Raw genomic sequence first — 24,657 nt, 5'->3', positions numbered from 1 at the left:
GGAGTCTGCTTCCCTCTCTCTCTCTGCCTGCTTCTCTGTCTACTTGCTCTCTCTCTCTCTCAAATAAATAAATAAAATCTTCTAAAGGAAAAAAAAGATGTATTCTCAGGGCATCTGACTGGCTCCGTTGGAACAGCACGGGACTCTCTATCTTGGGGTCTTGAGTTTGAGTCCCACGTTGGGTGTAGAGATATTTAAAAAGATCTCTTCTCGGGGCGCCTGGGTGGCTCAGTGGGTTAAGCCGCTGCCTTCGGCTCAGGTCATGATCTCAGGGTCCTGGGATCGAGCCCCCCATCGGGCTCTCTGCTCAGCAGGGAGTCTGCTTCCCTCTCTCTCTCTGCCTGCTTCTCTGTCTACTTGTGATCTCTCTCTGTCAAATAAATAAATAAAATCTTTAAAAAAAAAAAATTAGGACAAATGGAAAACTTACCAGGTTCTTGAAGTTTAAGAGCCTGTAGATCAAGACTTTCATTTTCCTTGAAGAATATCTGGAACTTTTCAAATGTAGCTGCATATAATTGGGCAGATTCAAATGCTGCCCGTATGGTTTCCTAAATGTTATAAAAAAATAGACAAGTAAAATTATATTTTTTCTGAGCAGAATCTAATTCAATATAATTAAAGAAACAAACACAAATGCCTTCTCTGAGTCTAACACTATGCTTTGACCAAGGGATATATAAGTGAGGGAAGATACCATCCTTGGTCAATCCAGTTAATGGATTCTCTTATGAAATTAAAATATACACACAACACACACACACACACACACACACACACACACACAACCACATCTTCAAATCTGACTTTTGAAGAACTGTTCCTTATGATTAAAAGGAAGCATACTTGTAATTTTAAAAATTTAAACAATTCCTCAATCCCTGTCTTTCATGACCTTTAGATTTATGAAGAGTATCTTATTTGTGTATATGTGTACATACATTTTATACCTTCCAAAGCTTAGATTCAGTTATATGTGTTTGATAGTAATACCATAGAAATGATATATGTTCTCAGTGCACCATGATGGAAGGCACATAATGTCAATTTGTCCCATTACCTGTGATGTTAACTTGTTAGTTTAATCTGGTGTCTGTCAGGCTTCATCACTGCAAACTTACTACATCCCCCCTCAAATCAATAAATATCTTATGTAGAAATGCTTTGAGACAAAAATCCTGTTTCTCATTATACTTTTCCACTCTCATTTTAGTATGCTTCAGAGATTCTTGACTGTTTCTATGATAGACATTGTGGCGATTTTTCTTTATGTTGTCCTTCTACATTTATTAGTTGACATTCCTCTGTGAGGAAAAGCTTTCCCTTCTCATTCAATTCATTGCTTCATTCACAGTATGGACTAATATGCTTTCATTTTATTGAAGAGTTTATGATACTTACGTAATCAGTATTTATTTTAATGGTCAGTTTGTCCCAGGGAGACCCTTCTATGGCCTTTATACTTGAAAGCCTATCTTGAATAGATAAAAATTCTTGATTCATACTTTCTTCCCTTGAGTTTCATTAAGAAATGCCATTTCATTATCGTCTTGCTTTACACATTGTTTTTGAGAAGTCTGATACTGGTCTAATTCTCTTACTTTATGAGTTATTTTATCCTTGCGCTTAGAGACCTGGAGGAATTTTTCTTGTTTTAAAAGCTAACAGTTTTAAGAGGAGGTAGGTCAATTTTCCAAGGTATTCTGTAGGCCCTTTCAATATATAGATTTAGGTTTTCTATTCTTGGACTACAGTTATAAATGTTTGTTCTACCCTATGTCTTGTTTTTCTCCTTCAGAGATGCCAATTAAATGTACATTATTTCTTCTTTGACCATCTTCTAGTCCAATCATTTTCTCTCTGTCCCTTATACTTATCCATCTCTAGCTTATTTTCATTGTCTTGGTTGTTTTTCTGTCTTTTTCTTTTTCTTTTTCTTTTTTTTTAAGATTTTATTTATTTATTTAACAGAGAGAGATCACAAGTAGGCAGAGCAGCAGGCAGAGAGAGAGAGGGGTAAGCAGGCTCCCTGCTGAACAGAGAGCCTGATGTGGGGCTCTATCCCAGGACCCTGAGATCATGACCTGAGCCAAAGGCAGAAGCAACCCACTCAGCCACCCAGGCACCCTTGCTGTCTTTTTTAATTCTCATTTTTCCTATCATTCTCCTATAGTAATTATTAAATTTTCATTTGAGTTTATTCTCCTTTGGTCACCATGTAATTTCATTTTCATTTCTGAGATTAATTTATTTCCCATTTCTATTTTTAATTTTGATTCAATGTGATTTCACACATATTCAAATGCTTGTTTAAGGATATTTACCCTAGTTGGTACAGTAGCTTTTGTTTCAAGTTTTTTTGGGAGGGAAAGGAAGGAGTATTCATGAGGTCTTTTAATCTTCCTTGTTTTCTCCTTATCATAGTTTTGCATGAATTTAATATATCTTCATTTCCTCAGCTTATGGACTTGAAGTGATTTGTGAGATTTATAATTCAAGGGTATTCTGTTCTGTCAGTGTAGCAATGTGCAGATTATTTAATTTTTTGGCAGCAGGGAAAAAGTTGGGTGTACTTTGACTTTTTGGTTCTCTTTAGGCTTGTAGGACCTTGAGTTTTCACCCGTTGCTTCATTTCCCCTACATAGCCCCAAGTTTAATATAATGCCTCTTCTTTCTACTTATCTTCTTCCTGGGAGTGAGGGAGTGCTGCTGTCTCCAATAACTTGCTCTTCTAAATCCTATCCTGTAGTTAGTGCTCTGACTTACTAGGACTTTAAAAAAGAAATCACTTTGTCATTTAGAAAGTAAGTAGCAATCATGTAGTTTAAAGATAAGAAAGGAAGAAACTTTATTACTCAATTGAGAATATTAAAGATTGAGAATATTATAAAATAGCTTTAGTAAAAGTAAATGTACCTTTATTTGAAAGATAATCATGTGAAAATTCTTATCATCATCAAATACTGCTGATAGGCTTGGCCCAGATCCACAAGTTTTTTCTTCAAGTTTGTTGTTAATGTAAGGTCTGGTAAAAGCATCAAAATATGTATCAGGTACAAGGTTAGGAACTGACAGCACAGTGTTTTGGAAATGATTAATTGCACCCGAAATACCATCCTGTTAGACAGAAAAAAATAAACATAAATATAAACATATATGATTGTGTTTATGAATAATTTTGAATTTTTTGAAATGCTAAAATAAATAACTCATTCAACCATAACAAATACTGTGTTGATTCTGAGTTCATATAAATCATGTGAAGGATGTGAGTTTTCTGGTTAAGAAGGAACATTCAAGAGCCCACTGCCTCAGTATGGGAGCTTCTAAGGTAAGGCCCCAACCAGAGGGAACTCAGTAGTCCACTTGTCCTTATAAATATCCTAAAATAAGCTATCTGATAAATTACAGAATCATAGACTACTGAATTGGAAGCAACCTTAAAACTCATCTGCCTTCTCATCTTAACAGATGCATGAATTAAACCCTAGAGGAGTAAGTGGTTTCCAGTGGTAAATAACCCATTAACTGTAAAGCCAAGAAGAGAATCTAGAAATTCTGATTACTAGTGCTTTTGTGCTACAGTATACCCGGAAACATAGACTCTGATTGGTTTACTAATCTATACATGTACACAAATCAGAGGGCAGAATTCTAAGATGGCCCCCAAGGTACCCTCCCTCTGGTGTACATGCCCTGTATAATCCCTTTCTCTTGAGTATGGAGGGATGGAAGGCCTGTGAATATGATGGGATGCCACTCCCACGATTAGCTTACATTATATAGAAAGTTAAGGAAACTTTGCAGATATAATTAAGGTCCCAAATCAGTTGACTTTGAGTTAATCAAAAAGGTATACCCTCAGTACACCTGAATGAATCAAGTGAAAACCCTTAAAAGAGAGATTGGGTCCTTCCCAAAGGGGATTTTCTAACTTGTCTTGAAGAAGCAAATATCCATGTTGTAAACTGCTTATAGAGTCGGCCACATGGCAAGGAACTACAGGCGGTTTCTAGCATTTAAGGGTGGTCCCCTGCTGTCATCCCTCAAGGAAACAGGACCTTCAGTCCTATACTTACACCTATACAAAAACTTGAGGGAACTTAGAAGTAGGTCTTTTTCTAGTCAAGCCTTTAAGGAGACCTCATCACACCCAATACCCAAATGACAGCCTGGAGAAGCTCTGAAGCAGAAGTTGAGACAAACAGTGCCCAGATTCTGATCCACAGACACTGTGAGATAGCACACGGTTGTTGTTTTAAGCTGCCACATTTGTGGTTATTTGTTACACAGCAATAGATAATTCAAAAATTTTCACAAATACAGCTAAATCTACATTTTGAAATCTTAAAAGATTTTTAAAATTGTACTTATTATAGTCAATTTGAAATTTTGTATAGCATTTGTTCTCTTGATGGTATACCTGACCAAACTCCCAGTCTGTCTCAAGTTAAAGAAAATGTGCTAAAATTTTAGGTGGTTTTTATGTAGATGCAATGCTGTGCACAGAACAGTATTTTCTTTTCCTTCTTATCATTTCAGAGGAGGGACAGCAGCAAACCTGCCCATTACTTGAGAGTAAAACAGTTGCTTCGTTTCCCAAAAATGTAGTTATAGAAGGATGGATGCTCTACGAAGGAACACACACCAGGAAGTCTTCCAAAGAAGGTTCAAATAGTAATGACTGGACTGTCAAAATCAGTTCTGTGAGAAACATGGGGATGAGAGACTCGTCTTCTTCCTGCTTTTCTGCTGCAGAGGCCCCCTGAAATGAGCCCATTTGCAGTGTTATAAAGATGTAAGAACCAAGGTGTAAGGTAAAAGATGTCTGTATTACAAGAAGCATGTAAACTGAAGCATATACAATTAGTTGATTTCGTAAGGTTGGCTTGTCTTTCAACAAATATTACCATAGAAATTAAAAAATAAAGGCAAACATTGAAAGACTACACAATAGTATAAAACTTCCCTCCTTATGAAAACACTATCAACAAAATGGAAAGGCAAACAACAAGCTGGAAAAATATATCACTACTGTATGTAGAATATAGGAGATTGATAATTTATATAGAAATGTATTTGATACAGAAATTTATACTAATAATATAACAATTGATACATAAATAGAAATATATTAAAATAGAAATGTACTTAAATAGAAAAATGAGCAAAGGGCATAATCTGACATTTCCTAAAAGGAATATACAAGGATCAATCAATCTCTTCCTTGATCTCATACTCAGGATAGTTTACCAGTAACAACATTTATTGAGTATTTACTATGTGTCAAGCAGTGCAAGTACTCATGTTCCCACAGCAACCATATGAAGGTATCATTATTACCCCCATGAGAAAAATAGGATCTGGAGAAGGAAAGACATTTCATTCAGGACACACTGGTTATTAAATTCCAGGCCAGCACTCAAGCCCCAGTTTTTCTGACCACCTGACCTATGCTTTTATCCCTGCACTGAAGTGAATTAAAGGAATATGACAATAAAAAGCAGTGATATACTACTTTACAACCATCAGATGGACTGCAATGACAATGAATGATAATATCTATGTGTGGTTCATGCTCAAACATTGCTAGGAAGGTTGTAAATTGACACAAAACTTTTTGGAAAATTAATGCATCAGTACCAAAAGCATATTTCTGACCCAAGAATTCCATATCTAGGAATTTCCTCTAAGGGGAAAAAATCAGAGATGTGTGAAAAATGTATAGAAAAGGATGTTCTTTGCTTATTTGGAATAATAAGAAACAAAGATGTCTTTGCTTACTTGGAATATGAGAAATTGATCAATGATAAAAAATTATTTAGCAGGTGCACAACAGTTATATTTCAATGTGAGAATATTTATGGAAAAATACATATTGCCTTTGGAGATTTTTCACAATACATTGCTAAGTGAAAAAAGCATGTGTTAAAGCAGTAAATGTGGTACCTCTTTTCACTTGGAAATAGTTATCTTTGGATCGCAGAGGATCCTTTTCTTTGTATATTCCAATTTTCTTCACTTAGCGTATATTACTTTTATAATTAGAAAAATAAATGTTACTTTCAAAATGTAATAGTACTTAGAAGAAGGACGAATTGAGACTAGAGAAAGAGAGAAAGTCATCAAAAGGAATATGCAACTAAAATGCAACTTTTGGAGAAAAGGGAAAGTATGGCAAAGTGCATGCAGCCTTAAAACTTCACAGGTGGGTTTTCTGGGGAGGCGGTTGACAGGTGCAGGTAGGAATCTTGATGAAACCAGATACACATGTTTTGCTATGTTTTTAGATATCTGGCATGAAGTTATCACCTGGAATGGAGCTAAGGGAAGCTTATTGAGAAATGTGGATATGAGATGACATGATTTCCCTCTTAGCTATACTAGAATGCAAAGATCTGTAATACTTCCTCTCAAATGTCTCAAATTACTGTGTCTCTTAAGTTCAAAATTTTCAACATCCTCCCAAGAGGTTATTCACCCAAAGCACAAAGGTTTGCTTCCCCAGTTTGCTTTTTCTCACCTCTAAACCTTTGCTTATCTTTCATTTATACCACCTTCCCTGCTTCTCTTGGCCAGTTCATGCACATGATGACTCCCAAACCATAAGCTTTCTGGGGGCAAGAATCCTGTCTATGCTTTTCATCATTATATACCCAACATCCAGCATAGGGATTGGTACATTGTAGGAACTTAAGAAATATTTGTCCAGTGTACACATGAATAGCCTTTAACAAATTCCTATGAGAAAGACAGCAACATCTAGCACAGTGGATGCCTTCCTTTATTATCAGATACTTGATGATATGCTGATTTTAATTCTGCCATTTCGAGTATACATGGTAAGCTCTGATTGTCCTGTGAAATCTTCTAAGCATTTCTGGTACTTTTCAAGTACACAGAAAATAGAATAATTTATAGTACATAGTCAGCACTCCTCAAAAATTGCTGACCTATGAATTTTCTTAATTTTGTCTGAATATACCTTTTTCTCAGTGACTTCAGGCTTCTCTTCAGTAATCCATTTCTCAATGACATCTGCTGAAGGTGTTCGTTTTAGCTTGTCAGTGAGATAATTCAAAAGAGAGTTAACAGAATTGACTGTTAGGACGTGCATTGTGTTCTCAATTAGATAGTCATTGAGACGGATAAAGCTTGAAAAGAAAAAAATAATACAACTTCAGTTTTCTATATTCACTACCATGAAGTGACACTAAACAAAATATTTTTGAAAGTGACACTAAACCAAATATTCAAAATTTAAAATCTAATTTCTCTTTGAATTGCCATTTATGTAATAATAGCAGAGACTTACTGTCCAAAAGAGTTATTCTTAGACATTCTTCATTTTAAAACACAAATATATTCAAATATATAGCATCAATTTAGTTCAGTGTTCTAACTATCCAAAAGGATATTTAGTGAGCAATATATCTAGTATGGAAAATATATCCAGCTCATCTAGCCAAAAGGGCCATAAGATTTTTTAAAGATGCTTTAAAGAAGAAATCAGAAAATATACAACATCTATAACTCACATTCTAATGGTAAAGGTGTGAAATCTTTGCTACTGAGTAAACATTGTTTAATAGCAACTGCTAACCCAGAGATGCAGATTTTATGTTTCCTTAAATTGGGCATTTAGAATAAATGTTTATATTCTACTCAACTGAAGGCCAAGGGGCCTCTGTGACCTGTACTCTGATGGTGGCCTCAGGGATTGCTCCATTGACCTCTGTTGTGACACAGCCATTATTATCATGTTATTTCATATGTAAACCAGTGCTCAGTTAAGATTTATTAACTATACAGCCATCAAAGTCAGACTAAGTTAGTGGGCACTGAGTAACAGTAACAGTATTCTATAGTGCCACACAAAACTTTTCAGATAACATTTTGTGTTTTTGTTTGCAAGTTATTTGTAATGATGAGCCTTTAGAATGGTGTGAAATCCAAACTCTGGAACAATGTCAAGATCCAGCTGAGGCTCTGGAGGGAAAACTTTCCACCCTGGTCTCCCAGGTGCAAAATTCACCTTAGGGAGAGGGTGGGATTTTGTGTGGCAATGCAGCGATCTGTGGTTCTTTAGTGACCAAATCAATGTAGTGGGTCCTCCAGGTGCACTGGAGGAGGCCACAACTCCCCATGGATCTGACTTCTCCTCGAAGCCTGCTCCACGCTCCAAACTGAGCTTCAGAGACCAAAGAGGAGCACTTGGCCTTGGGCACGACTTCCACTCTCCACCAGCCTGACTCCCAGGGGCTACTCTGCTGGGTGGCAGTTGGATGGGTGAGCTTCTGGGCCTGCATTCAGGTTACCAGCGCCCCCAAATCTCTCATCACTATTTGTGAATCCTTTGATAAAGGCTTTAATTTTTAATGAAACTCGAGAAGGGTGGATGCTCTAATTTTTCTTGAGAAGAATAATCATTTACCACGTTAGCCTCAGGCAGTGATGTCTTTTGCTGGCCTGCTCTGTGTATGTCATTTTGTCAGAGTCCGCGTAAGCAGGCAACTCAATGAGACCTCTACTGTCTTGCACTTTACAGTAATCTAAGAACAACAGAAGATACAACGTCAAGAATTCTTGGGTAAAAATTTCATTTCTTTCACTATGGATTAAAAGATAAGTAAAATTCTTTTTATGGCTGAACAATATTCCATTGTCTATACCTGTATCACATCTTCTTCATTTGTTTATCTATTGATGGACACTTGGGCTGCTGCCATAATTTGGCTTTTGTAAATAATGCTGCAATAAACATAGGGGTGCCTCTATCCCTTTGAATTAGTGTTTTCACATTCTTTGGGTAAATACCCGGTAGTGCAATTACTGGATCTTAGGATATTTCTATTTTTAATTTTTTGAGGAACCTCCAGACTGTTTGCCACAGTGTCTGCCCCAGTTTGCATTCCCACCAACAGTGTCCGAGGGATCCTTTTTTTCCACATCCTCGCCTACACTTGTTGTTTCTTGTGTTTTTAAACTATTCTGACAGGTATGAGGTGATAATCTCATTATGGTTTTGATTTGCTTTTCCCTGATGATGCTTAGCGAAATAAATCAGGGAAGGACAAATATGATTTCACTCATTGTGGAATTTAAGATACAAAACAAATGAACAAAGGGGAAAAAAGACCAAAAAACATTCTTAACTATAGAGAACAAATAGATGGTTATGTGGAGAAATGAGTGGATGAATGGGGGAAATATGTGAAGGGGATTAAAAGTACACTTATCACAATGAGCACTGAATAATGCATAGAATTATTGAATCACTACATTGTATGTCTTGAAACTAATATAACACTGTATGTTAACCACATTGGCATTAAAATGGGAAAAAAAGATAAATTAAAAAACAAATGTTTAGTTAATGAGATATTTCAAACTCTAGAAAACAGCTCAGTTCTCCAAAAGAATTACATATCAAAGGATTTCAACTCAACAAAGGACTGCAGACAGTTCATTAACATACCCCTTACTCAGATTTGATCTGTATACCATGCTACCTCTTTCCCAGGAACACCTCCACGCTCCTTTTCCCCCTGAATTTTAGTTATTCTTTTACAGTTCATGTCACCTGGGGCCAACTTGAGATCCACCCAGTTGCTTAATTTTAACAAACCTATTGTCTGTATTGGTAGGTTGGACATACCTTTAAACGAGAGGCCCTGATTCCTCTATAAAATGTTTATGAAATGAAGGTTCTGTAACCAGTTTAAAATATTATATATAAGAATTGGTAATGCAAGGAAAATTCCGCATTCACCATGTTTTCCCCTTCTACAATATATACTGAATTTATAATGTATCAAGTAGACATTTGGAAGAACTAAAAAAGATAGGATCACTATTTAAACTTAAGAAAAGTAGAAAAAGGTAATTTTTCAGAAAGCCATGACTTCTGATCTATCAAAGTGGTTTCCCCTTCATACCATCAACAGGTTTATGCAGACAGTCATCAGGAATAAATCCCGCAGCATGAAGAGCATTTTGACAAGCCTTCCTGACCACATTTTTTGCCTCATTTCGAAATTCTTCTAGGTGCTCTATCACCTAGACATTGATGAATATGTATAATTAGTAATAGCAAAGCAGCAACAATAGGAAAAAATCTTGAAGCTATAGACAAAATTCCTTACCTCTTCTAACCGTATGATTTGTGCAACTTTAAATTCTTGCAGGGTGTAGGTATGACATTTTTCAATATGACAAAGTCCCATAAAACTTAAATGATAGCATAATTCATTTATCTTAAGAAGAGCTGGTCGCAAATACTGCATGAAAATAAAAATTTGTCATTGTTTAGTTAAAAAAAGCCCTGTCTTTTGAAAGAATAAAAATACTTGGAAAGCAAGAATGGTTATTAAGGAAAATAAATAGCTCTATGTGTTAACTGTAGCTACAACTCCAAAGTACATACATTAAACAGGAACTCTTCTGGAATTTTTCTAAACGCATTCTTTGTTTTTTTCTTTAATTTAAATTCAAGTAGCCAACAAATAGTATATCATTGGTTTCAGATGTAGAGTTCAATAATTCCTCAGTTGTATACAATACCCAGGGCTCATCACATCATATGCCCTTTTTAATGCCCATCACACAGTTACCCCAACCCCTCTTTCCTCCAGAAACACTTAGTTCATTTCCTATAGTTAAGAGTCTCCCATGGTTTGTCTCCCTCTCTGATTACGTCTTAATTTTCCCTTCCTTCCCCTATGATCCTCTGTGCTATTTCTTACAATCCACATGTGAGTGAACCATATAATTGTCTTTCTCTAATCAGTAAGTATTCATTCTTTCTGATGGCTGAGTAATATTCCATTGTATATGTATGTATACATATATGCATATACACACTTACATATATGTATACATACATACACATACATACATATATATATACACTTACACATCTTCTTTATCCATAAAAGCATTCTTTGAATTATCAGATTTAATTTGTTTGAATTCTTACCTTTCCTTTTGAACATGTGTCTTTTAGCTATGAAATTGAGGGCAAGTAAAGGAGGGCTGAGGAATCTCTTAAATTTCACTATGTTTGATGAATGGCTACTGTAAGATTCCTTGTGTTATCTTAAGGACTTTACAAAGTCCAGTCATCCTGGTAATGGAGGGGCCCATCTACTGACCTAAGAGGCTATGACATAGGACAAAGACCACTTTGAATTTAAATTTTTTTAAAGTTAAATTTTTTAACTTTAAATTTTCAGGAGTGACAAGTTGCTGAAAAAGAAAATTCAGTCACCATTAAGAACCTATTTATGGGGCACCTGAGTGGTTTAGTAGGTTAAGCACCCAGCTCTTGATTTCCACTCAGGTCATAATCTCTGGGTCCTAGGATTGGGCTCTGAGTAAGGCTCCACACTCACTGGGGTGTCTGCTTGAAATTTTCCCCTTCTACCCCTCCCCCCCACTCCCTCTTTCTCTCTCTCAAATAAATAAATAAATCTTAAAATTTAAAAAAAAAAAAAACAACCTATTTATCTGTGTGCTGGAATAATGAGTGGAAGTATTTATAAAATTATGTTACATAATATTAACTTAATCTTTCTCTATGCTACCATCATGGGTCAGAGCTCTAGGCTGTTGGCTTCTAAGACACATTTTTTTTTCAAAGTCTTTTTTATTTTTTATTTGACAGAGAGAAACACAGTGAGAGAGGGACACACACAGGGGTAGTGGGAGAGGGAGAAGCAGACTTCCTGCTGAGCGGGGAGCCCGATGTGGGGCTTGATCCCAGGACTCTGGGATCATGACCTGAGCCAAAGGCAGACACTTAATGACTGAGGCACCCAGGTGCCCCAAAAGACACATGTTCTAACAATGTTCCCTGATCATTCACCCTCACTTGTAATCTAATCAAATGAGTAGCAGTCACATTGAAAAAGTTAACTATTTTTATGTGATTCTGATTTATATGTTATATACACCACGTTATTAGACTCTTTTTTATGTCCTTCCCAAACAGGACAAATAATAGTTACTCAGACCAACATGAAACAGTGCTTTATTTATTCGAAGTGCAAATAAAAGGAAGTTATAATTAGTAGGTCCTACATGAAGAGTTTCATGAAAAAACATCTAGGAGGTCAGATAGCCCCTTAAGGTTTAGTTCATAGAAGAATTTGCATGATAAAAAAAGAAGCAAAAGTTTAGGGACTAAGTCTAAGAACTGAAAAAAGATACTACATAAATTAACATGAGTATAGGAGTAGGGAGGAGAATGCAATCAAAACTGGACAGGGAAGGCAAGGAAGTCCAGGATACTCTGGAGAAAGTCCTTGAACCAAAATAAAAGTTCTATTCAGTACAGAGACAAAGTGCAAGGATCTAGGTGGAGAGCAAAATTGATATTGATGGTCTGTCAAAATGTGAGAGGAGTTTGACAATGGAAATTTTCTGGAAGAAAAAATATGTAATCTAAGAAATTACTTTGGTTCCACTTAAATATCATCTGGCTGTCTGCATCCAGGACAGTTGTGAGAGCAATTGTGAATACAAGAGAGACTGTGGGTGTTTTGTTCCCCCCACCCCATTGTTGTTTCTATCAGTAAATTTCAGATAGAATCTCAGGCTCATTCTCAGGCTCCTAAATCAACAGCACCTGTCGCAGGTAATAAGGATTACACATTATGTTAAGTTGTTAGCAAGAGTGTAAGAAGAAGAACTTGTCACTTTGATGCTGGGTTTCAGAATGTAGACTGAGAAGCTATCATTTTTGTCTGTCCTGGACAGACCTACAGACCTGCCTCCAATTCTTTTTGGGGATAGAATCCCTCTTTCTTTTGGGAAACACGTTACCATGTGACTTTGTTTTCCTTTCCCCTCAGAGGAATGAGGAATAGGCACAAACCCAGGCCTGACTTATCAGTATGCCTGGCTGTGCCAGGATTAGTTCAGGATTGAACATGTGACCAAGCAGAGCCAATCACGTTCTCTCCAGCACCTCCAGCAAGAGGTACTCTTCTCAAAGAGCCAGCTATGACTAGAGCGGCAGATGGTGCTCATGTAAGAGCCCAAGTGAGAAAGAAACAGAGAAATACAGAACTGAAAGATGAAGAGAAAGAGGAAAAAATAAAGATGAAAAGATATTATTTGAACTTCTGAATTCAACCAAGCATAAAGGGATGCTCACTCCTTGAACTTCCTCATTATATGAGCTTTTGTTTGTTGTTGTTGCTGCTGAAGCTCACTGAAACGGAGTTTCTGCCAGTTGCACTGAAATGAGTGTTAATATTTTCAGAGGTAGAAAATCATTATTAATCTGGGGATTGGTTACTGGGTCAGAAAGCCCACAGGGAAACTTAGAGACTAAAGCCTTTGGAAGATAAGTGTAGAAGAGCCGTGTTTATGTAAAAATCTAAGAAAAATCAGTGCCATGCGGAGGCACGGTGTCTTTGGTTGGAATGCAGGAATCCTTTGGATTTACTAATCTTGCCTTTACCACACCGCCACAACTTTTATTTGCCCTAACCCTGATCAACAGAACATTTGGGTGATCTGAGCAATTTGACTCTCAAGAGAGCCCACTGGAACTATATAGGTCATGGCCCAGCCAGAGGATCTGGGCTCAAGTTCTCATATACATTTCTGACCTAGAATAGAAAAGGCTACAGTAAAAAGTACATCCTTTCATAAACAGAGGAACAGTTAGTTATATAGATCTATGAAATTAAGAGTGGTCTGTTTGCAAAGCAATGGCTGACTAAAAATTTAAAAATGGAAAGATTTTGGGGCGCCTGGGTGGTTCAGTGGGTTAAGGCCTCTGCCTTCAGCTCAGGTCATGATCCCAGGGTCCTGGGATCAAGCCCTGCATCGGGTTCTCTGCTCAGCAGGGAGCCTGTTTCCCTTCCTCTCTCTCTGCCTGCCTCTCTGCCTGCTTGTGATCTCTGTCTGTCAAATAAATAAATAAAATCTTAAAAAAAAAATGGAAAGATTTTAATTACAAAGTAGCATTCAAATTAAAATAAATGAATGACAGTGTTTTAGAATGTGAAGATTAAAAAAAAAATTGCCTGAAAGTATCACATGCACCAAAATTATACATTATTAGAAACCAGCAGGTTAAAACCATGTGCAACAGTAAATAATATTGAAACATTAATATTAAACACACACTTAAGTCTAAAGAAAAGTGAAACTTGGAAATGTAAGAGACTAGAAGACACGTGAATTCTATAAAACACTGAAGGAAAATTAATACCGAATCTTCATAAACTCTTTCAAAAAACAGAAGGAATATTTTCCAACTTATTCTATAAAACCAGACAAACACGTCACAAGAAAAAATAACTACAAAAAAAAGAAAAGAAAAAATAACTACAGACCAGTCTTCTCTATGAATATTCATGCAATTATCATCAACATAATACTAGGAAACCAAATCAAACAATAAAGGGATTATGTACCATGACCAGATATGATTTATCCAAGGGACACAAAGTTGGTTTAATATCCAAAGATCTATTATTATAACAAATCATATTATTATAATAAAGGGCAAAAACTGCATGATAATCTCAACAGATGCAGGAAGAGCATTTGATAGAATCATCATGGCTTCATGATAGAAACATTCAACAAATGAGGAATAGAAAGAAACTCCCTTATAGCATCATGCTTAACAGTGAAAGACTGAAGGCTTTCCTTCTAAGAGCAGGAATAAGACAAGGATTTCTGCTTTTGCCACTTCTAATCAGAGGGTTTTAGCCAGGGAACGTGGGCAAAAAAATTAAAGTCATCCAGATTGGAAAGGAGTTGTAAAATCATATCTATTTGCAGATGACTTATTCTTGTTCATAGAGTATCCAAGGAATACACATACACACACACACACACACCCTCATACTAACAGAATCAGTAATAAATTCTGCAAGGTTTCAGAAAACAGGCTCCATATACAAAAATCAATTGTATTACTATATATAACATGCACATATTTATAAATATACTATTTACATATTCTATATATGTACTATATATTTATGTATATATGAGATGAAAAATCCAAAACAAAATTAAGAAAACAATTCCACTTATAATAGTAACAAAAACATAAAATATTTAGGAATAAATTTAACAAATGAAGTGTAAAACATACTCTGAAAATTATAAAACATTGTTCAAAGAATTGAAGACCTGAATAAATGGAAAGGCATTTTATGTTCATAGACAAGAAGTTAATATTGTTAAGATGGCAATACTCTCTAAATCAATCTGTAGATTTAAAGCAATCCTTATCAAGATCCCAACATGCTTCTTTGCAGAAATTGACAAGATTATCTTAAAATTCATGTGGAAATTCAAGGAGCCCAGAAGACGTACACTCCCAATTTCAAAACTTAAAATGCAGATCATCAAAATTAAGAACTCTTGTGCTTCAAATGATACCGTCAAGAAAGTGAAAAGACATCCCACGAAATGGGATAAAATGTTTGCAAGTCATATAACTGATAAGGGACTTAGATCCAGACTATATAAATAACTCTTACAATTTAACAGTAAAATAAAAATATCCCAATTAAGAAATGGGTAAAGTATCTGAATATACAGTTTCCAGATAAGATATATAAATGGTCAGTAGGCACAGGAAAAGATGTTCACAATCATTAGCCATTAGGGAAAGAGAAGTCAAAGCCACAGTGAGATACCACTTCACAAGCAGCAGGAATGACTATAATGAGAAAGATGTAATGGTGAAAACAGAGACAAACCAAAGCCCTCATTTGCTGCTGGTGGGAATTTAAAATTGTGCAGTAGCTTTGAAAAATTGCTTTGCAGGTGCTCAAAAGGTTAAACATCCAGTTACTGGTGACTCAGTAATTGTACTCTTAGGCATATACCTAAGAGAAATGAAAATATACATCCAGACAAAAACTTGTACACAAATGTTCATAGCAGTATTAGCCAAAAAGTGGAAGCAATCCAAATATCCATCAATAATAGATGGGTGGATACATAAAATATGTATGTCCCTACAATGGCATATTATTTGCCATAAAAAAAGTGCTATGCCATAACATAGATGAACATTGAACACATTATCCTAAGTGAAAAAAGCCAGCCACAAAGAACCACATATTGTACTGTTCCATTTATATGAGATGTACAGAATAAGCCAATAAAGACAAAAAGTAGATTAGTGGCTGCCTAGAGCTGGGGAGGGGATTGGGAAGAGTTGGGGAGAAATGTAGAGTGATCACTACTGAATAACGGGCTTTCTTTTTGGAGTGACGGAAATGTTCTAAAATTGTGGTAATGGTTAATCAACTCTATGACTATAATCAAACCACTGAATGGTATACTTTAAATGGGAGAATCATACAATACAATAATTATACAATAATTATATTTCAATAAAGTTGTTAAAAGGAAACATAGGCACAGATGTCATTAAGTTTTGTTACTAAAAAAAAAATCATGAAAAGAAATATTTCAAGGATCCACATTTTTTCCCTTACACCTAGTCTAGGCCAATCGGCCCTCCTAATTAATAGTAAATATAAGAGTAATAGTAAGTGTGTAGGTGATTATAGCATCTAATAGATATTTAAACCAACACAATGGGTCTGTTATTTAGGTCAATCTAAGTTTAAATGGATGAGAAATTCTAGTCTGCTAGGGCTACATTTAAGAGAAGAAATTATCAAGGTCAAAGCACTGTTGGTATAAATGGTGGACAGAGAGAGGGACAACCTCAGCATCTAAGAGAACAAGCCTTAAGGATCAATAGAGGTAATCTCAGAGACAAATACAAGACAAATACAAAATACTATTTTATATACCTAGTAACAAACTTACAGCATGTATAGTGGCCAAGACATGGTGAAAGATAAAAGGTAGTGAAAGGTAGTAAAATGGATTCAAATGACTGATGGATCCTTAAGGAAATTAGAGGCCTAGAAGTTGAACTTGATACCAAAAAGGACTAGAATATTTTCTACAACCCAGAATCCTTGATGAGATGGATGATTGAGATAGTATCTCTCATACATTTGTTTTGCACTAATATCTACGTTAGTCTTATTCCTTTAATGTTCTTTTATTGTGTGACTGACATCTTGATAATGATCTTTCAGAGTAACATATGAAAGTGGAAGAAATAAGCAGTAAGAAGCCAACTTGAGGCTTCTGATTCCAGAGGGTGGTGACTCAGTGTCATAGAAATAGACAGCTAAGGATCATGACAGTAATGGTGATTCCAGTTCACTCCCAGGGGCAAAGGAGAAAACTTGTAATGCAAGTTGAAAGTCAGTGAGTGGGTAGAGATTTAAAATACAGTCACATACTGTTTAACAGTTCTTTTTCCATGATTACACCATCCTGCAAGTAAATATTAAAACTGTCCCTTCTGTCTGAGTCCATGGTAGAGGAAAGCATATGATACATTGGGAGGTACTGGCCCATGAAAACAACACCCAGATTATTTTGGACCATAGAGTCCAGAGTCACTCAAAAATGAAAGGAGGTAATAAGGGTTGCCATCCCATTCTTTTCCTAATCAACAGCAAAGGGGGCCACAAATCCAAACCTCTGGGGCTGTTTCTAACTGAAGGGGACTTGTGCAACTCTCTTACGCTTTGGCATTCTGCAATACTAGTTAAAATGTGAAAACTAGGCTAGATTGCCATGACAAGACAGAATTAAAGACAGAATGACAAGACAGAAAGAAAATTGTGAATTCTCTTAAAAAGATGAAAGGACAATCTATACCAATACCTGAAATAGATTCACACTTCGTTTTTCCATAATTCTTTTAAAGTATGATTAATAGGGGCACCTGGGTGGCTCAGTTGGTTAAGTGGCTGCCTTCGGCTCAGGTCATGATCCCAGAGTCCTGGGATCAAGCCCCGCATCAGTCTCCCTGCTCAGCGGAGAGCCTCCTTCTTCCTCTTCCTCTGCCTACTGCTCTTATCTGTGCTAGCTCTCTGTCAAATAAATAAAATCTTTTTAAAAAGGTATGATTAATAAATACGTACATTATTAACGATGAACAGATTTTTTTGTAGAGATTTTCGACACCCACTGATTTTCTTGGAACGGACATTCTTCTTCCACACGTTAAAAGCCTTCCATTTCCGGAAAAGCGCAAATATGGGAATCTTAGTGAGTTCTCTGTGATATAGATACTCCTGTTCCCATCGATCAATGTCTATATATTCAATGTCCTCATTATAAATATGCGTTACTGCTTTTTTGCTAATGGTATAGTAGTCATGTTTATTGATGTTCTCATAACTTACAACTCTATGAACAAATAAAAATAGAGACAAGTGAATAAATGTATTCAATACAAAATTAAGCAATTGCATTACTTTTGTGTTCTAAAGAGATAAAACATTTCTGAAAAAAACAAATATTATTTAAAACTTTTTAAAAATTCAAACAAATTATTTTTAGATTGAATACTCAGGAAAAGAAGGGGGAAGATGCTTTAAAAAAAAATAGTTGGACTTATTTTAGACCTTAAAGATTTCATAACTTTGGCAAGATCCTTTACAATCTCCGTTACATAATTTTTACAGAAACAAGTCAATTACAGATTTTCAAAATGTAATACCCCTATATGAAGGCTATCTGAAAATAAGTTATTATTATTAGCTCTTTAGAAACTATTCACTAATAATGGTATAGGAGTTTTACATTACCCAGTATTGAGAGAACTATGAGAAAGAACAAAGCAAGAAAAGATGAATTAGATAAGATTAGAATCAAGACCCAGATTTAGAAAAAAAGTGCCCAATTTATCACAGAATAATTATTGTCAAGACATTGTTTATTTCAAGATATTCCTCTTTCAACTGTCATTAAGGGCATTCCTCAACCTCCTGCATAACAGAAACAGATCAAATAAGGAAGAAAAGCAAGAGAAATAAAGACAGGAGTAAAGACAGGAGAAGGAAATGAAGTAATAAGAATAGAAAGGGCTGATTCTCTAAAATTTCTTAAAACAAGGATTGCCTACAGGCACAAAGTTTTTTTTTGTAATTTTAGCTGTAACATTAAAATACTGGGTGCAACTTAAATATTAGTAATACAAATGTGAATCATATTGTGATATAGTAAGTTACCAAAATATATTTTTAAATTTAGGAAAATAAAATTCATAAAGATTCTCTGATACTTTAGAATACTAAGTTAATAGACTGCAAAACAAAACCCCGAATTGTTTTTATGTTAAAACTATGCAAAAATTATATGCACTGGGGCACCTGGGTGACTCAGCATCTGCCTTCGGCTCAGGTCATGATCCCAGAGTTTTGGTCGGGATGGAGCCCTGCAGAGGGCTCCCTGTTCAGCGGGAAGCCTACATATCCCACTCCCATTCCCCCTACATGTGTTTCCTCTCTCACTGCCCCTCTCTCTCTGTCAAATAAATAAATAAAATCTTTTAAAAAATTATATGTACTAACAAAGATTAGATAGGAACACTCCAGCGAAAATCAACTGTTTCCCTTGTCTATGTTCTCTCCCAGTCCTTAGCTCTGCATTTTGAACCTGGAGTTCATGGCCCTTTAGTATAGCCTTTGGGTTACCTGGGAAATCCCTGAAATTGTTGTGTGTATACAAATTTATGTACATATGCATGATAACTTTTTCAGAAATTGGGACAAGATTCTCATATATTTTGGGTCTGTCAATCAAAAAATTAAAAACCATTGGAATAAATTGCTTTTAGTTTTTAACATCTATTTTTGTTTAATAATACTGAATAAGAAAAAATATTTTTATAATTAGGGCATACAGGACCAGAATGGAAAAAAAGCAAAAACCAAAACCCCAAGCCAAGGCCTATTCATGTGAGCACAGAAGGAGGGCGTGGGGTGTTATTTAAGTGCTGTTATAGAAAAACATCAACTTGCTCAGCTTTTATGAATCTAATTCCACTGACTCTTTGTGTTCTAATTAACATATCACATCGGAACTGTCTGGGAAAATGCCAGGTATTACACGTTGTAGGTGAGGTAAATGAAAATCATTTTTTTCCTTTTTTCTTTGCCTATAGCTAAAGATAGAATTAGGACATTCTTAGGGTGATTCTCTACAAAATGTGAAATTTCAACTTGTCTTCGAAACTATAGTCGACTTCAGATGTTTCATTAATATCAGTTATCAAACCAACCTAAAGACAAATCATGTCTAGAAAATTTGCTTTGCATTGGTCTATCTGCTAATAAAGACCCTTCCAGAAGGTGGCAGGTGTTGTCCATGATGTTGAATTCTAACTTATTGGTGCTCGGTGCCACTTTGAAATCTTTTTTATTTACAGTTTACTATCTAAGATCCTTACTCTTGAGCACCTATACCTCTTCCTCTACTACATATTTCTACTCTGCATAGAACAAAAGAACACATGCTAGTCTTTTTCAAATACTGGATCATCAGCATCAAAATCATCTGGGGTGCTTATTAAGAATCTAGATTTCTGGGTCCAACACAGAATCAGAATCTTTTTAAGTATGAGACTCGAGATTCTAGTTAAACAAGCACCCCAGATGATTCTGATACACAGTAACATTTGTGAACCACCAAACTTTATTTGAAAACAACCAACAAAAACAAGGTGGTCACAAGGTGAGCTCTCTCTTCACTTGAATTGAGAATTATCACATTTGATGTCCAAAATTAAGAAGACAGAAAACGTGTGTTGGAGAGGATGTGGAGAAAGAGGAACCCTCTTACACTGTTGGTGGGAATACAAGTTGGTGCAGCCACTTTGGAAAACAGTGTGGAGATTCCTTAAGAAATTAAAAATAGAGCTTCCCTATGACCCTGCTATTGCACTACTGGGTGTTTACCCCAAAGATAAAGATGTAGTGAAAAGAAGGGCCATCTGTACCCCAGTGTTCATAGGAGCAATGGCCACAGTAGCCAAACTGTGGAAAGTAATAAGATGCCCTTCAATGGATGAATGGATAAGGAAGATGTGGTCCATATACACTATGGAGTATTACACCTCCATCAGAAAGGATGAATAACCAACTTTTGTGGCAACATGGATGGGACTGGAAGAGATTATGCTGAGTGAGATAAGTCAAGCAGAAAGAGTCAATTATCATAGGGTTTCGCTTATTTGTGGAACTTAAGAAATAACACGGAGGACATGGGGAGATGGAGAGGAGAAGGGAGATGAGGGAAATTGGAAGGAGAGGTGAACCATGAGAGACTATGGACCCTGAAAAACAACCTGAGGGTTTTGAAGAGGCAGGGGGTGGGAAGTTGGGCCAGCCTGGTGGTGGGTATTGTGGAGGGCACAGATTGCATGGAGCACTGGGTGTGGTGCATAAACAATGAATTCTAGTACACTGAAAAGTAATTTAAAAAATAAAAAATTTAAAAAATTTAAAAAAGAAAATCATCACATTTGTGTGCTCCCATCCCAGCCCCGGAGTATATCTCATGGTTTCCTCCAAAGAGAGAGGTCTCACCCACTTTTTTCTAACCCTCCTGGCTTTTGGCTACTTTTTCACCTGCATCGAAAAATGTGCAGAACTTCTCTTTAACTTGTAGAAAGCGTCCCTCTATAGAATGCTTTTTCTTGATCCTGCTGCCCATTTAACTTAAAATCATATGTATTCTTCTTTGTCTTAAACTTCCTTTACAATGGTGTGTATTGATGGGCCATATCCCTCCCATCCATTCCTTCCCAAAGTTTCCAAAAACTGATTTTGTTTCTCATAACTCTAATCAAATTCTTCTCTCACAGATGGGCAGGCACTTCCTTCAAGCGCAGTTCTGCTGGCAAGCAGGGTCAAGGAAAGCTTTGCAAAAATTAAGAGGGCCTATGCACAGTTCTCTGTAATCCTCTTCTTAGACTTTCCAGTTTGTTACTGAGGGGGTTACTCTGCAAATACGCTGCTTGGGTCTCTGCTCTTCACCCCACACACTTGGCCTCCGACCACACATCCATTCCGGAAGCTTATCCACCACACTTCACCTATGCTGACAACTGCCTACTCAGCACTGCTTGGCATCCAGGATTCAGCCTTCAACTTCAGCTGCTTCTTGGATAGTTGCTTTGGATTTTTCTTTCATCAAAGCCTTTCTTTTAGGAAATAATATAAAAATTTACTTAAAGATTTAAAAAGAGAACTTCAGGGGCACCTGGGTGGCTCAGTGGGTTAGAGCCTCTGCCTTCAGCTCAGGTCATGATCTCAGGGTCCTGGATGGAGCCCTGCATAAGGCTCTCTGCTCAGCAGGGAACCCCCTTCCCTCTCTCACTCTGCCTGCCTCTCTGTCTACTTGTGATCTCTCTCTCTCACTCTCTCTCAAATCAATAAATATTTTTTAAAAATAAAAATAAAAAAATAAAAAGAGAACTTCATTTGTTCAAGTGCTGTGCTATAGAACTTCTACTTTGCTGATAAACCGATGGCTTTATGATCCAATCAGCTAAGCAGATCCTTAGTTAATGAATCAGGATGAGATGACTGCCTTGAATAAGACTGTATTTTACTATGTTTTACTAGGAAAAAAAAATCTGGGGTGTATTCTTGCAGTTCAGTGTAGAATCAGGTCAACTTATTTTGCTTTAGAACCTTTATCTGTCCATCTAAAATGAAACTTGGACTCCAAGGCTTCTATTAACTTCAAAAGCAGCTATGTCTTATTTGAGAGAATCATATGGAATAAGGGAATTACACGACCCTGTGGTAGGTCATAAAATGTCCTTAGTTCTCATTTCAGTTTTAACTCAAACTGTACCTACTAGGGTTCTAAAAAATGTTAATTTCTTCTCCTAGAATTCCTTGATTTTCCAAAACAATAAGATCTCGATGGGAGTTGTTATTTAAAACAGGAGCTCTATCTGTGACTGAAAATGTTCCGGTTCATTTTTAAACCAGACTACCAAGACTAATGGTGCAGAAACATGGTTTGTCTCCTGCTCAAGAACTTTAACGAGCCTCCTTATATCATCAAATCCAAATTATTCTGCCAGGTGTTTTGGCATTCTCCTCTTGTTTTATATTAGTTCCTTCTTTGTCTCACAAATTGCCCTTTTTCATCAGGCTAATTCATCATATACCCCTTAGGCCATGTTTGAATGCATACATATGTCTTTGTTTTCTCTTCCTATCTCTTTCAAGTTTCTGATTTCTATAAGCAAAAAAGTAATTACCTGCTTTAAGGTAGTGAGATGTATTGGATAAGTTCATATGGGCCTAAGCAAATCTAAATTCTCTTATTATTTTCATAATTACATAGTTTTAATTGTTATAATTTCAGCATATTTATTGGGTGAAGGTAAGCAAGCAACTTCCTGAAAAGAAATTAGCCAATTTCCTATGTTCTACAATTATAAACCTCAATTTATTTGCTGATGTTCAATATCATGAATCAGTAGGGGTTTAGCTCTATCTAAACTAGAGAAGAGAAATGGTTTACTTGGCTTCTGATTTGATCAACCAGAAATGATGAAATATCTGATAAGGAAATCCTTTTTCCCTAAAAAATTAAATAAAAGCATATCTAAGAAGAAACTTCCAAATTTCTGTAATAAGAGAGTGCTCTAGGGCCAGTGGTTCTCAGTGTGGGGTGCCTAGAACAGCAGAATCAGCATCTCGTGGGAATTGCAATTTCCCAGGCTACCTTCCCCACCTATGGACTCAGAAACTCCAGCGGTTTAACACTCTGTTTTAACAAGTCCTGTAGGGCTTGCTTGAGAACCCAAGTCCATGGTGTGCAATACTGAGTTGAATATTGGAATAATCTGGTGAGTTTTAAAGAAATACTGTTGCTCAAGCTCCACCACAAATCAATTAAATAATGTCCTGGAGCAAGCCCAGGGTGATTCTCATTAGTAACCAAGGCTGAAAACCACTATTCTAGGTTCTTCAAGTTTTCGCATGAAATCAAATTATTACCTAAAATTGTCATAGCTCCAGAATAGTGCCAGGGCATGTATATGTGTGTGTTTGAAAGAAGGGTAAGGAGACAATATGAAGCTGAGCATTTTTGATGAGCCAAAGTGAAAATATGAGGGGCTTTTAATGTTTCCACGTGCTGACTGAAATTTGACTCATCAGATTTATTTATTTATTTATTGACACAGAGAGAGAGAGAGAAAGAGCAGGAAGTTGCAGAGGGAGAGGGAGAAGCAGGCTCCCCATTGAGTAGGGAACACGACTCAGGGCTCAATCCCAGGACCCCAGGATCACAACCCAAGCTGAAGGCAGACACCTCACCTACTGAGCCACCCAGGCACCCTGTGACTCATCAAATTTAAATTTCTTCATGGACTAGCCCAAGAAAACTGTTGTTGTGTTAGGCAACCTGGCAAGGTTCCTGATAACGTGGCTTCAAAATGATCTGTTATTACATAGCACATATATAACTCACAATAAAGTTTTTTGTAATTACGACTTTGCACAGAAACCACAGTGCTGCCATTGGAGAAAGTACCAAGCTGGCATCTGTGTTTTCTGTTCTAGGCCACTAACCAGGTAATCTTCCTGAAAGGACAGGATAGTTTTAGTTTGAAAATTTTAAAGCTTCCTTAAAAAAATAATTTCAACTTAATAGGCTTAGGAACCATCTGAGAACCAACTTGATCACTTAGAAAGTAATATGGCTTGAGCTGAACGCAGCTGATTATATGGTCCTCATATAACTATGTTTCACAGAGTCCTAATC

The 24,657-nt window shown here is 36.4% G+C and overlaps 1 protein-coding gene across 1 annotated transcript in view; it reads right to left on the bottom strand.

Annotated features, from left to right (window-relative positions):
* Window positions 1–24,657, bottom strand: part of LOC111147958 (dynein axonemal heavy chain 6) — a 247,580-nt gene that overhangs the window by 201,112 nt on the left and 21,811 nt on the right. The window contains exons 4-11 of the mRNA XM_022504259.1: window positions 18,003–18,270; window positions 10,146–10,280; window positions 9,939–10,059; window positions 8,435–8,552; window positions 6,986–7,154; window positions 4,649–4,765; window positions 2,917–3,117; window positions 431–551 (exon numbers count right to left, since the gene is read on the bottom strand). Of these exons, the coding sequence (XP_022359967.1) occupies window positions 431–551; window positions 2,917–3,117; window positions 4,649–4,765; window positions 6,986–7,154; window positions 8,435–8,552; window positions 9,939–10,059; window positions 10,146–10,280; window positions 18,003–18,270 (1,250 nt within the window). The remainder of the gene's footprint in view (window positions 1–430; window positions 552–2,916; window positions 3,118–4,648; window positions 4,766–6,985; window positions 7,155–8,434; window positions 8,553–9,938; window positions 10,060–10,145; window positions 10,281–18,002; window positions 18,271–24,657) is intronic.

The sequence above is a fragment of the Enhydra lutris genome, unplaced genomic scaffold (assembly GCF_002288905.1).
Source record: "Enhydra lutris kenyoni isolate GAN:26980312 unplaced genomic scaffold, ASM228890v2 scaffoldscaffold18, whole genome shotgun sequence".
NCBI classification, from domain to species: domain Eukaryota; kingdom Metazoa; phylum Chordata; class Mammalia; order Carnivora; family Mustelidae; genus Enhydra; species Enhydra lutris.
Note: the sequence above shows the minus strand (reverse complement) of the source record. Positions and strands in the feature narration are given on the sequence as shown.